This window comes from Salvia hispanica, chromosome 6 (assembly GCF_023119035.1).
Source record: "Salvia hispanica cultivar TCC Black 2014 chromosome 6, UniMelb_Shisp_WGS_1.0, whole genome shotgun sequence".
Classification (NCBI taxonomy): domain Eukaryota; kingdom Viridiplantae; phylum Streptophyta; class Magnoliopsida; order Lamiales; family Lamiaceae; genus Salvia; species Salvia hispanica.
Genome location: NC_062970.1, coordinates 47,431,757 through 47,445,269, shown reverse-complemented (window position 1 = coordinate 47,445,269; position 13,513 = coordinate 47,431,757). Strand labels below are relative to the sequence as shown.

The window sequence follows — 13,513 nt, the reverse complement described above, 5'->3', positions numbered from 1 at the left end:
CACAACTCCAAACGAGGCAATCAAAGAGGGATCTAATAACCACAAGTAACACGAAACACAACACCCGATAAATAACAGTTAAATCAAAACCCTAAGTTGCGCTAATCCTCGGTTCTCGAGAATTGAAATGTGTGTGATGGAATTATGGATATATTTTGGCGATAATAATTAATACTACATGATAATGTAATGTTGTATTATATTTTGGCAATGATAATGTATAATAATGTTATATTAAGATAGCCATGTTATAAATGTTTTGTGCGACAGTATATATCTGTAAGTTTTTTTATTGTTCTCAACCAATTACCATAATGATCATTGTCTGTTGATGAACTACTTCTTATAAATGTTCCATGTGAACTAGAAGACCATATTTTCATTATTTTGTTCATCTAAAAGTAAAAGTGGCAATAGTCAATTTGTATGCAATTAATTATGCTAATTTTTTGTATTTGATTAAAAGTTGGCTATATTAATATTAAATTCAAGGGACTAATTATGCATGCATATCTATTTTAAGTAGGGTTTGGTTACAATATTGACTTTCATGCCTTCTCCAACTTGAAATTTCTGTTGTTAGAATGGCTAAATTGAAGTCCAACTGTTCACACATAAAAAGAAAACTTGGTCAATATGAATATGGAGTATGTGAAAACGCAAGCAATTAATGGGACTTTTATGGAGAAATGAAAAGAAAAGGCTGGAATATTTAATTCACAAAATTTGATAAAATTCTTGTCGGTCCAAAATATTTGAAACTGTATCAAATTACGAAGTTTCAATTTTTCCACAATTTCTTACTCGTGTAGTCCTGTCCAAGACAATGTGTTTTTGTAAGTTCAAATTACGTCATTTCGTGGGAAAAAAGAATAAATATATAGTTCAAAATGATGTTGTTTTGCACATATATGAGACAATTGTAAAAAATTGAAACTTCGTGATTTAATATTCGTTTTCAAATCTTATCTGACTTGATCAAAATTTGACCGCACTTCGTAGTGTGAGTACTTTCAATTCAATCAAATATACATTTAATTGGCTCGCAAAAACACTCTGTCCAATGGAAGGTGGCTCGATCTTGACATGAGCTATTTATGGTGATAACTTTCTTGATTTGGACATCCAACTACTTCGATTTGATAATGCTTCTCGAGGCTTTTGTCTTTTAAAGGAAATGACAATGTATTGGTATAGCTTGTCAAGAGACGATAGATGATCTAGATTTAAATTGAATTATAAAGTAGTATTATATGTTGAAGCTATTTTCTTGTACGTACTACGAATTTTATTATCGAATATCGAAGTTATAGCTAGTTCATGATATTATTTACCGAGTGTAGAAATAAGTGCATTTCATTTAGAATTAAAATGAAACCTCACATAGTCTATGTATGTGTGTTGCTCTGAGTGATAGAGAGATAAATGTTCGAAGCCAAGATCTCGGGTTCGAGTCTATCGTGATGCGACCTTTAAATTGTTGTTCATTTATCAATAAAAAAACCCACACCTTTAATGGATAATTGAAATATACCAAAATTCATTCGATCGAAAAATAGATGATAAAGATTAATTACAATGCGCGTGCATTATATATTTATAGAAAATATACATTTGAGATTAAATACAAATCTATTTTTAGTAAAAACTGCAAATTTGATGGCGAACCTATTCAGTTCATTATAGATTTTAGTGCAGTACTAAATGCAAGAGTTTCGCAATTTTCACCTAAACAAACAAAATGACATATTCATATATATATAGGTTCGTGTTAAAATGACAACCTCTCTTAAAATGATACCGTGACACCACTTATACAACAATATTATAAATGCTACACAGTAATCTATAGATTGTTGTATAGCGTGTTGGGTATTACTTGTCAAGAAAAATTGTTGTATAGTTACAAAATATTACTTTTGAAATGCTTCTTTTTGTGTCTTCTAATTTAATTGGGACAATAGCAATGAAAAGGGTTGTTCCTAATGGCTTAGATAAATTCTTAACTGGAATTACCTAATAATAAGGACACTTTATAAAGCGTTGATGATATAATTAAAAATATAAATTAGCATCCTTAATAGTAGTTGCCTTAAGGTGAGAAAATTATCATGTATGTATGCAAGTATATATACATTCAGAAAATAGTGAGAAAAAATTACATCTGCAGTTTCTAAAACAGGCTGTTCTCCCCTTTTACAAGAACAAACATTTAATGCATTTTGTCACTTTAACCTACCTAAAATTGGGCTAACAAGAGATCAATTAGGAACAAATTTGGAACTCTACATTTGCTGTCTTTCTATTACATACAGCATACACTGCCCGTTGCCTCCGGACGTCGTCGGAGAGGCACGTACCGGTGCGTCTGGTTGCACGGAAGTTAGCTAGAAGCTCGATTTCGTCTAGTAACAAAATCGACAATTTCTAAGCAGGCGGAAGGGGACGGCGGCAGGTTGGGCATTCCATTTTTATGTCCATCCATCTCTGCAAACAGCTGCCGTGAAAGAAATGATCGCACGGCGTCACCTGAAAAACAACAACGGAGCGATTAAGAAGACGTGACCTCAGAATGCAGCGAAGAGGATTTTATGGCTCACCATGCAATCGTTCGAGCGCTGGCTGAGGTCGATGGTGGTCATGCAAATGACACAATCCGTGGCGTGGTTCGACCCTTGCAGGAATCGCCTATAGTAGCTATATTTCTCCGGTAAAATCTGCCAATTTCAGAAATTGGTAACCAAATTGTTGTGACAGAATAGAGCAATTGTGTAATCGAGACAAATAGAAACGTAAAGAGACACAGAATTTACGTGGTTCACCAACGTTGCGTTGGCTACGTACACGGGCGGAAACGGAGAATAGAGTGTTTTCAGTTTACAGAGTTATGCGCCCTACTTCTATATAAATAGGCACACAACGAGACCCCCGTTTGACTAGCAGCAAACTATACGGATTCAAGGCATACTAACACAAATCACGCACGAAAGCACGAACGCACACATACAAGAATGTGACGAACCTGGCGAGGAATGAACCAACGGGATCCGAGGTAATGCTGGAGGAGAAGAACGAAGACTTGCAGTCCCATAAAAAGGGCTAAACAGATGCACCACGTTCCATCGGGCTCTATTCGCATGAAATTATGTGGGCAGCCGAATACGTATAACGGAATAGAAATTCGAGTTAGAGTCATCCCTAGGATGTAATGAGGATGCAATGGCTTCCTCGAGTCACGAACTACGTTGATCACTATTTGCGGAATCCAGAACGAGTGGAGGAGGAGAAGGATGATCCGCAGAAAATTGTGAAACTCGTACATAACAAGAATGCCGCCCAAGAGGATCCCGTCTGCAAAAGATGCGAGAAACGTCCGATAAAGTCGTGTTTTGCAACAAGATAATGAGAACTGATCATGAAGTTACTTACAAAAACGGCTGTAAAGAACGGAGAGCTCGCGCCTCATCGCCTCCCAATTCTCTCCGTTGATTGATGGCCTGTTCGCCTTCCATATTGCAAGTAGGTACCGCATTTCGAATATTGAGAAGACGACGAATTTGAAAAACGCGGCAGTTGCAAAAGCGTTAAATAGAGATTCTGCAAACGAGCAATCATCGTGTTTTACTCCAAAAGGCTATTAACACTATAGTGCATTCGGATGCACGGTGCCCGACTAAAATAAGTGTTGAGATAAGCGTACCGACTAAAATTCCGGCCGTGAGATGCAGAAGGCAGAGATAAGCATCCATTATTGCCTGATGACCGATCATCACAAGCGAAACTTTGGCAGCCCCCTGGAAAGGTTTTATCGAGTTAGCGTTACAAAAGGCGAATCATCAAGTATCGAGCATGGTGAAAAGCGAACATACTGATTGGGTGTTGCTGTGTTCCATTTGCCGGATCAACAACAGAACTTCGAGGAAAGATATCTAGCACATGAAAAGGTTAAAGAATCCAACAAAGGAGTCGTAGCACTACAACATTGATTCATCTTGTCCTGGATAAATATCAATTATCGATAAACTCGAGATCAAGCAACGTGGGAAAGGATACAAAGGTGACCATCAAAGTGTAGTTAACTGCTTTGTTATAGTAGACCTCGACGTTGACAGAAGTCGCATTTAGGAGCATGGGCGAGAAGCAATCAACGTCGTCATCCACTGAAGGGCTCTCCATTAGTCCTTCTAGATAATACTTATCTTGATCTCCACCTAAGTATAAGAAACGTCAAAATCGGGTTAAAATTTGTATCGAATAACACGTTTTTTAGAGAAAATAGTACTCCAAAAGTCGGTTAAACTTATTACCATTATTTCTAGAAGACAATCGTGAAATTTGCGCAGAGATTTCAATGTTGCAGTGTTTCTCCATTTCGTAAATTGGGGCTATGGAAGAATGCCGAGCAATTTTTAGAGAGCAAGTTCGACTAATATACCAACTGATAACGAAATAAAATAATCACAAAAGAGCATACAATGTTTCCTCTTCCAGATTTTTTCTCGCGGAGATTCCTGAAACACCTGGGACGAGAAAACTCCGAGCTGAACTAAGAAGAAAAAGGCCAACATTAGCAATCCATACATATTTGTAGAAAAACCACCATCGAGGTGTATTTGATTTCAACATGATGCCATACAAAAGGTGTCAAATACGAATAATTAAACTGAAGCAGCATACGAGAAGAAACTTAACCATCATGATACACCAGTGGAAGCGTAGAAAGTAATATTTTCAAGAGAGTGATTACCAAGTGATACGGGTTCGACAATAAATAATCATCTTCCTGCCCAAACTCACTCTCTTTTCCGCTGCAGAAATATCCAATGAGAGGATTAAAAGATATGTTTAAGGCCAGCAGTTAATTTTAATTTAGAGGAAACGGAGTCGTGGAAATCGACTAATAGAGGAGGCTACCTGTTAGCCACCATCCTTAGTTGTCGGAAAGGCCATATATACACACCCTCTACCCTGATTTGAGATCCGCGAACATCATTCTCGTTGTCAAACACGTCATGGAAAATTATAACTCCCTAGAACATCACATTGAAGACGAAAATTACATTTGGAACATGTGATACTGAAAAAATAACCCGGAGAAAGAGAAGGCGTTAAAAAGTTCACGACACCAAATATCACCCAAGTTCAAAAAATGCTTTTGCAAAAACAATTGGAAGGCGAGAATCAGAGATATCGAGACTTCTTGGAGCATCAAAGATTTTTCGGGTCGCAGGGCAGCAGATGATAAAATACAACACAGCTAAACTAGTGCTATATCGCAAATCAGAATTTGCAGAAGCAAAAAATTCTCAAAAATGACTGAGCAGAAGGTCTATATCGGGAATCAAATAAACATCCATTTCCAAAGTGAACACGCTCATCCAATAAACGAGCAGATGATCTGCATCGGGTATCTAATAGTTCTGTTTCATCTCACGTCTCCAGCTAGTTAATGTATGATCAAACTACCTGCACATAGTGTACACCCGTTATTTTTGTTGGTGTACTGATTAGTTCTAGTACTGAATTGCCACTCGACTTCCTAAAATCAGCAAACTTGGAAGAGCTATTTGCGGAATCTGGAAAGTTCCAGCTCCCTGCACCACACGAATTCACAGATTTAGGTAATGAAAACGTAATGGGGAGCAGCGCAATACTAGATAACGACATGAAAACATTCTGGATTCAAGTAGCTCGTTAAATCCAACCGAATCAACAACAATACTGATAGAATAGCCAGAAAATTATCAATAAAATGCAAATGAATGATCGTTAAAGGATTCAGATAACAAACCTCTATAGGTCCCTGTTATATTCCAAGAAGAAAACGGTCCCAATTCTTGCTTTTCCTTACCTATAGGAAGCCACTGCAAGAAGTAAAACGGCCCAAACGATTAGAGGTCAACTGATGATGTGAAAGCTTTACGAAAAGTAAATCCTAAACTGAACCACATTAAGACATAAAATATAGGGTGAGAAACATAAGTTGGTATCTTTATTCTAATTCAAGCAAGCAACTCATTGTCTAAGCTTGTCAAACCAAGGGAAAGGCGATCATCATCTGTGAAAGCTCCTCATAGCATGGGAGTTTATTTCTACTTATACCAATAATCCACTTGCTCTTTTACCCTTCACACCTAATTTTAACTCCACTAGTTTTCCACCTCGGTGGGACATTTCTTTAAGTCCCATCGCAACCCAGAAGGCGACAATACACGCATTATGTGCTGACATGATACAAAACCCCGAAAAAACATGGCATTGCACCACTTTTTCAATAATCTTCAAACAAAAAAAAACTGTTTTTCTTAGGTTCCACCAGCAACAGCCACATAAATCACCACCATCACAATGCATAATTTTAACCTTTTATACTTTTCACAGCTACACTACTTTGTCTGTGGAAGTTCACTATGCATAATGTATGTTATCAATCAACAAGAATTACAACAAAACAAATCATAACTAACAACATTTTGCACAGCTCCTTCCAACATAAAAGCATAGCATTACAAAAGGCAAAAAACATACAAATGAAAAGAGCAAAAATTTCACACAAACACACACACATACACACACACAGCATAATGTATGTTATCAATCAACAAGAATTACAATAACTAACAACATTTTGCAGTTTACACAGCTCCCTCCAACAAAAAACACAGAGCATTACAAAAGGCAAAAAACATACAAATGAAAAGGCCAAAAATTTCACACAAACACAGCACTAACCTCTTCACCCCAAGGCCTTCTCTGCCTCAAAGGCCTCAAACCACTCACAGGCCACGTCACCACTAAAACCCCAAACCCAATCCGAAGCAAAACCCCCCAAAATTTCCAACTTTCCATCACACCCATTTGGGAGCTGAGCTCAATTTCTCACCCTCAACTAAAATCTCCGAAGCCCATCACTCCAAAAAGCCTAAAAATCGAGTCTTTTTTCAGATGATCGGTTGCTGGCCAACAAACTCAACAAGAAAAGGGATGAAATGCAGCGATCGGCAACAAGAGAAAGCGAGAGCTTAACAACCTAACGAATTGGTAGTTAATAAAAGGGGAAGAAATTAAAAAATGATCGTTTGTATTTGGGTTGGAAACGAAATCATGCTTGTCAATTTCTTGAACCAGAAATGAACAAATAATCCAATCATTAATTAATTCAACTGACTGAATTTCCAATCCAATTTTCTGAATTTCTGAAATTCTTTCTCAGGCTGTTTTGTACTGGTTGTTGGTAAAACCGAAGTCAAGATTAATTGAAGACTATTTCGTCGAATTCAAAAAAAAATTTATTTGTTTTTTAAATTTTTATCGTTAAATTAATAAATTTTATTTTTCCATGATTAGTTGATATAATGAATGTTAGATTACTCAAATTGAAAAGACTGAAATCGTATACTGTGTTTATATTAATAAATTTATAAGATAGTGATATTATTACGTTTAATATTTTAGAAATTGTGTTATAATTACAACAATAAAGTACATGAATTATCTGAACGAGTAGCAAGTTAATTTTCCCTTAATATGTGGATTTATTTCGAATATTAATTGGTAATTTATTGCAATTCAATTTGGGAAAGATAATAGATAGTACTTCAGAAAAATAATTATTCCAGCATGTTTCTATTTAGTGTTATTTTGATATGTCGTATTTTTGCCATGAATGATTGTTTTATAGGAATTTAACATCCATTAGGTATATACTGATGACAACTTTATTTTATCGTAAATGCTGCACTTTTTTCTAAAGAAATGTGATAATTATTATAAGTACTTAATAAACATTTATTTGATTTGTTATCTCTCTAGCTTTAGGTAGAGCTCAAATCTATCAATTATTTCTATATATACACGCACATAAGTATAACTTTAGATGTGATTGTTAAAAAATTCAAATATAGCTACTTCAAAATTGAACTATCAACCAATAAGAGTAATGGGCTCCAACAAATTATATTCCCTTTATAAATAGATCATTTAACATTAACACGGGTTTTAATGTGTAATTGATAAAGTAAAACAAGATAAAAAAAGTAATACTAGTTGAAATTGTGTAGTGAATAGTAGGGTCCATAATTAATAAAGTAAAAAAAAAAGAAAAAGATTAATATAAATGAATATAGATTATTTCTATGAAATGGACAGAAAAAGAAATATGGTCTATCGGGAAAATAAATAACACAAAAATGTAAAGTATTTTAGTAATTAAACTTATAATGTGTAAAGCTACTATTTGAATTGATAAGTACACAAAATCCAGTTAAAAAGCCATACATTTTGGTCAAATTATTGTATGTTCCCCGACTTATAGCAGCGAAAATCATTAAATTGGATTTGTTTGTCTATTCATGTAGACATTGCCACGGGTCAAAAACCGCCGATTCCGGTTTGTCGAATGCTTGAATCGTAACCGGCCCGGATACCGGTTATCCGGTTTCGGTTTAACCGCCGGTTACCGCCGGTTTTTCAGCGGTTCCGGTGGTTCCGGGCCAGTTCCGGTTCGGTTCCGGTTCTTATTATTTATTTATTTTATTTAAATCTTATAGTTATAACTTTTAAATTTTATAGTAAAATCCAAAGAGACTTGAAAACGGTCAAAATTCGCCGGTTTTCTGACCGAACCGCCGGTTTGTGTTAGAAAACCGCCAGTTTCTGACCGAAAACCAACGGTTTCCGACACCTTTTCAGACCCTACGCTGCAACCCTACGCCTACGCATGCAACCCTAGCTTTGAACCGTCGGGAATCGGCGGTTTTGTGTCAGAAACCGACGGTTTTCCGACACAAACCGGCGATTTTCAGCCCTACGCCTGCAAGCCTAGGAACCTACCGGCGACGGCTGCATTTTTCCGGTTAACCGCCGGTTAACCGGTTTCATATTTTTTGAACCGTAACCGGCCCGTTATAAACCCTATACCGGATTTCGAACCGGAACCGTCGTCCGGTTCCGGTTCCAACCCGCCGGTTGGGAACCGGCGGTTAACCGCAGGTCCGGTTGGGTTTGGCCACCTCTATATTCATGTAGATGATCAAAATATCAACAATATATTGCACATATATTTGCACATAGATGATCAAATTTTTTTATCACAAGACAATTACGAACAGACCCAAACCTCTCTTGATGTTTTACACTGATTTTAAAGTTATAGGATAAACATACTTTTTTCAAACTTCGTGATTTTTCGGCAATTTGCAATAAATTACAATTACATCGTAGTTTTAGGTATAGATTATTTTATCTACATTTATTCAGTTATTCGTTTGAGAAATGCTTAGAAAAATTATTATCCGAATCATTTGTTGTGTGTTCCTCAAAATCGGTTGTTTTGGATGTGTTTCATGGAAATATTTATAGTAATTAATATACAATGTTTACTGAATAAACTTATTTTTTTTATTTCACATGCAGTGTATATAATGGGTAAATTGCATTTAGTGAACACAACATTAAATAAATTATACTGTATATTGTATAATATATTGATTATTGATATATACTACGTGTGATGGGCTTCATGTCCAGAAAATAGCTTGCTTTAACTGGCTAAATGTGTTCTTTTTTTTTTATTGGGCCTAAGGCTTTGGTTAAAGAGTGACTAATGTGTAAAATAGAAGTCCAAATAATATTTAATTCGACGCCTAAACCCAAATCATAAATTAAATATTTTTGGATAATCAATGGAGTTCTATGATCGTTTACATATTCACACTTGTTTTTCTAAATGTGTATAAAAAAAAATTCAAATCTTTTTAAATTTTGTTGTCCCTTAATAAATGTTGGAAATCCCTTGATTTATGATAAATTTCATTTTAATTGATATGTCCATCAAAATTAACTTTACTAATTGACATAACCTTTCCATAAAAGTCCCAAATCCTCATTCTCGATTCTCAATAATATTATTTTGTATCTTCAATAAATATTGATGAATGCATATAACGCCGTATTCATAACTACATACCCATTTAAAGTGATTAAATAAAATCAAATTAAAGCAAAAGTCAAGCAATAAATATCGGGCATAAATCGTTTTCTACCAAAGGTAATACTATATTAATGTAAACTTTATTTCAATTAACACAACTAAATAGGATTTTGTAGTAAGGTAAAGATTCATTAATTTACCTCCAACTTCAAATACTACTATCCTACTTCCTCACCACAAATTCATCTCATTCTACATTCAAACCATAATTAATCTCAAATCTTCAACCAATCCTTGAAACTTAATTAATTTTGCAATAGAGAAATGGTGGTTTGTGCAACTACATTGAGCTTATTGCTTGTGTTCTTGTTCGGATTTGTAGTAAATTTGTCTCTTGCTCATAATCATGTTTATCACGTGGGCGAACACGATGGTTGGACTCTTTTACCCTTGGGAAAGTACAACCATTGGGCTCAGAAACATAGATTCCAAGTCAATGATGATCTAGGTAAATCTCCTCTATTTTTCTTCTTTAATCTTATTTGTCAAGTCAATGATGATCTAGGTAAATCTCCTCTATTTTTCTTCTTTAATCTTATTTGTGGTCATCAACAAGATTTATTAGTAAAATTATGATTTGATTTCTACATACGTTCCTTATTCTTGTACTTGTACATGAAAGAAACATCATTAAACTATAGCAATAACACATGAAAGAAACATCATTAAACTATAGCAATAACACATCGAAGTGGAGTAAGAAGTGACTGACCCATTGTCGTCCCGGCCCTTGGAACTCCTTTCGTTCAAATTTTTTTTAATGTGATTCGTACCCTAATTTTTCATTCTTGTAGACCGAAGAAATATTTTTAAACTGTAACAATGGCGGATCCATGTGGAATCAAGGGTCGATCGACTCCACCATCGACCCAACCTTTCAAACTCCTTGTGTTCAAAATATCTTTTTATAAGTGAGTTTTGTACCCTAATTTCTCATTCTTGTAAAGTGAAAAAATATCTTTAAACTATAACAATGGCGGATCCATGTGGAATAAAGGGTCGATTGACCCCATAGTCGACCTGACCTTTTGAATTCCTTTAGCCTTTAGGGTTTCATTTCCGTTTTCATTCGTCATCCAATGTTAGCCTTTTGAATTCGTCATCCAATGTTAGCCAATGACCTTTTATAATGTCAACGAGTTTTGTTTCCTTGATCCATCATCATGAATAGTTACTATGTACGTGCCAAATACCGATTGACAAAATATATATTTTTAACGTGTAATTTGGCAGTTTTCAAGTACCAAAAGGGAAACGATTCCGTTCTAGTTGTTGGAGAAGATGACTACAACAAATGCAACAAGAAAAACCCTATCCACACCCTTACCGACGGCTACTCAAAATTCAAGCTCACTCGATCCGGCCCCTTCTTCTTCATCAGCGGCCACGGCCAACGATGCGAAAACGGCCAAAAATTGACCACCGTCGTCCCCTCCAATCACCACTCCCCGTCCTCCACCGCCCCTTCTCCATCCCCATCCGCCAAAACCCCATCTCACGCGCCGCCGCTCCACCAACCATCTCACTCTCCATCACCCAAAGACTCTCCACCACTCCCCCACTCGCCCTCACCCATAACCCCAACTCACGCGCCTCCGCCGTCTCATACTCCGTCGCCCTCCTCTCACAAACTCGCTCCACCGCTCCCCCACTCGCCCTCGCCGGCCCCGTCAGCCATAACCCCAACTCACGCGCCGCCGCCTTCCCACGCGCCGGCACACGCGCCGCCGCCGCCGGCTCCCGTTTCTCACCATTCGCCACCACAGACGGATGCCGACCAGTCGATATCCCGGCCGCCGCACCATGCGCCGGCGCCGGCGCCGTCGTCAGCCTCATTGGTTCTGACAAGGGGATTGGGTGTGGTGGCCACCATTGTTTGTGCAATGATTGTTGTTTGATTCTATTTTGGTCAAATCAAATCACATAAAAGGTTGTGTCAATTTGATGTAGTGTGCTACTTTTAATATTAATGATATTTTGAGAAAGACATTTCTTTGGCTTCAAATTTGAATAGCTTTCTGTTTCCTCAGACCGTGAATAAGAGTCTCGTTTTTCCATTTTAGTTCGTCCACGAATAATATAACTAGTTCACTTTTATCAATAATAATAGGATTCCATCTTCAACTAACTTATTCTACTTATATTTCATTTAAAACTAATACTCCCTCCGTCCCGTTTTAGCAGTCTCATTGACTTTTCTGCACTCATTTTGTAAAAATGATAATAAATAATTAAAGTGGAGAAATAATAAAGTAAAGGTTTATATTATTCTCTTTTTTACTTTATATTATTCTCTTTTTTACTTTATTAAACCCAACCTTTTTACTTTATATTATTCTCTTTTTTACTTTATTAAACCCAACCTTTTTACTTTATATTATTTTCTTTTTTACTTTATTATTTATCCACTTTAACTATTTATTATTATTTTTATAAAACGAGTGCATAAAAGTCAATGGGACTGCTAAAGCGGGACGGAGGGAGTAGTATATACAAGTGAGACCTCTATTTCAGTAACTTTTTTCCACCCACTTTTATAAAGTATTTCGTAAAATCCGTGTCACCCATAAATGGGACTCCTAATAGCGGACGGAGGGAGTACATCGGAATGATTGTATATTTTCTTCAAATTTGAATAGCTTTCTACAACTAGAACATTGTAATGATTTTTTTTTTTATCTCCAAAGTTATCATAGTTTTTAAAAGAATAATTTTCATTTAATATCACAATTTTTGCGTTGATTTTTAGTTAATCTCTTAATATTTGCATTATTGTGACAAAATCAAATATATTGTGCGTCTTGTGACAATAAAACGACATCATTACACACAATACTATATCATTCTATTTTGAGTGTTAATTTAAAAGACGTTAATTTAGTCATTGTATTTTGATTATTGATTAAAACGCGTGATTTATCTAAAATAAAGTGGTTTTGTTGCCGTATTTGATTTTGTCACATAAGTTTCGGGACAACAGCGAAAAATTAAAATTACGTATGATTTTATTTTGATTTCAAAAGATATGAAATTGACCAAAAGTCAACTAAATGCTAGTATATGATTTAAATGAATGTTATACACACACATAATATAATTAATATATGCATATTGTTTGAATTAAGGTTTAATTAATTTCTTTTTCTTTTTTAAGTTTTTGGTAAGTGTTACTTATTCAAAATCGATGAGATCTCTTCACTTTTTACACACAATTTTAATCATCATTCATCATCCAAATATAAGTGTTTAATTTGATCCTTATGGTAAGATTACGCATATCTAAAAATACATAATGTGACATTTTCTACATAGAATATTACCATACAACACCGTGACATGAGAAAAATCCAAATGCACTACAAATTTGTATGTAATTATTAAAGTTTGAAAAAAAAACATAGACTAGACACATGTACTTTTGATTGGAAAAAGTTACTACAAAGATTGAGACATTAAGTAATGGGGATAAAAATGTGTTCCATGGCAATAGAGGTGGTGGACCCAATTGAATGCTCCAACACC

The 13,513-nt window shown here is 35.6% G+C and overlaps 1 protein-coding gene across 1 annotated transcript; it reads right to left on the bottom strand.

The window, feature by feature from the left end:
- Positions 1–2,112: 2,112 nt before the first annotated feature.
- On the bottom strand, positions 2,113–7,206 carry LOC125192735 (transmembrane E3 ubiquitin-protein ligase FLY2-like). The gene is made up of 14 exons (XM_048090365.1): positions 6,733–7,206; positions 5,792–5,864; positions 5,467–5,594; positions 4,915–5,030; positions 4,748–4,808; positions 4,475–4,541; positions 4,308–4,385; positions 4,054–4,211; positions 3,870–3,929; positions 3,701–3,794; positions 3,430–3,597; positions 3,023–3,351; positions 2,601–2,717; positions 2,113–2,529 (listed from the first exon to the last, which is right to left on the bottom strand). Exons 1-14 carry the CDS (start codon positions 6,856–6,858, stop codon positions 2,428–2,430), a joined length of 1,677 nt encoding a protein of 558 aa, XP_047946322.1. The 5' UTR covers positions 6,859–7,206; the 3' UTR covers positions 2,113–2,427.
- Between the last annotated feature and the right edge of the window lie 6,307 nt (positions 7,207–13,513).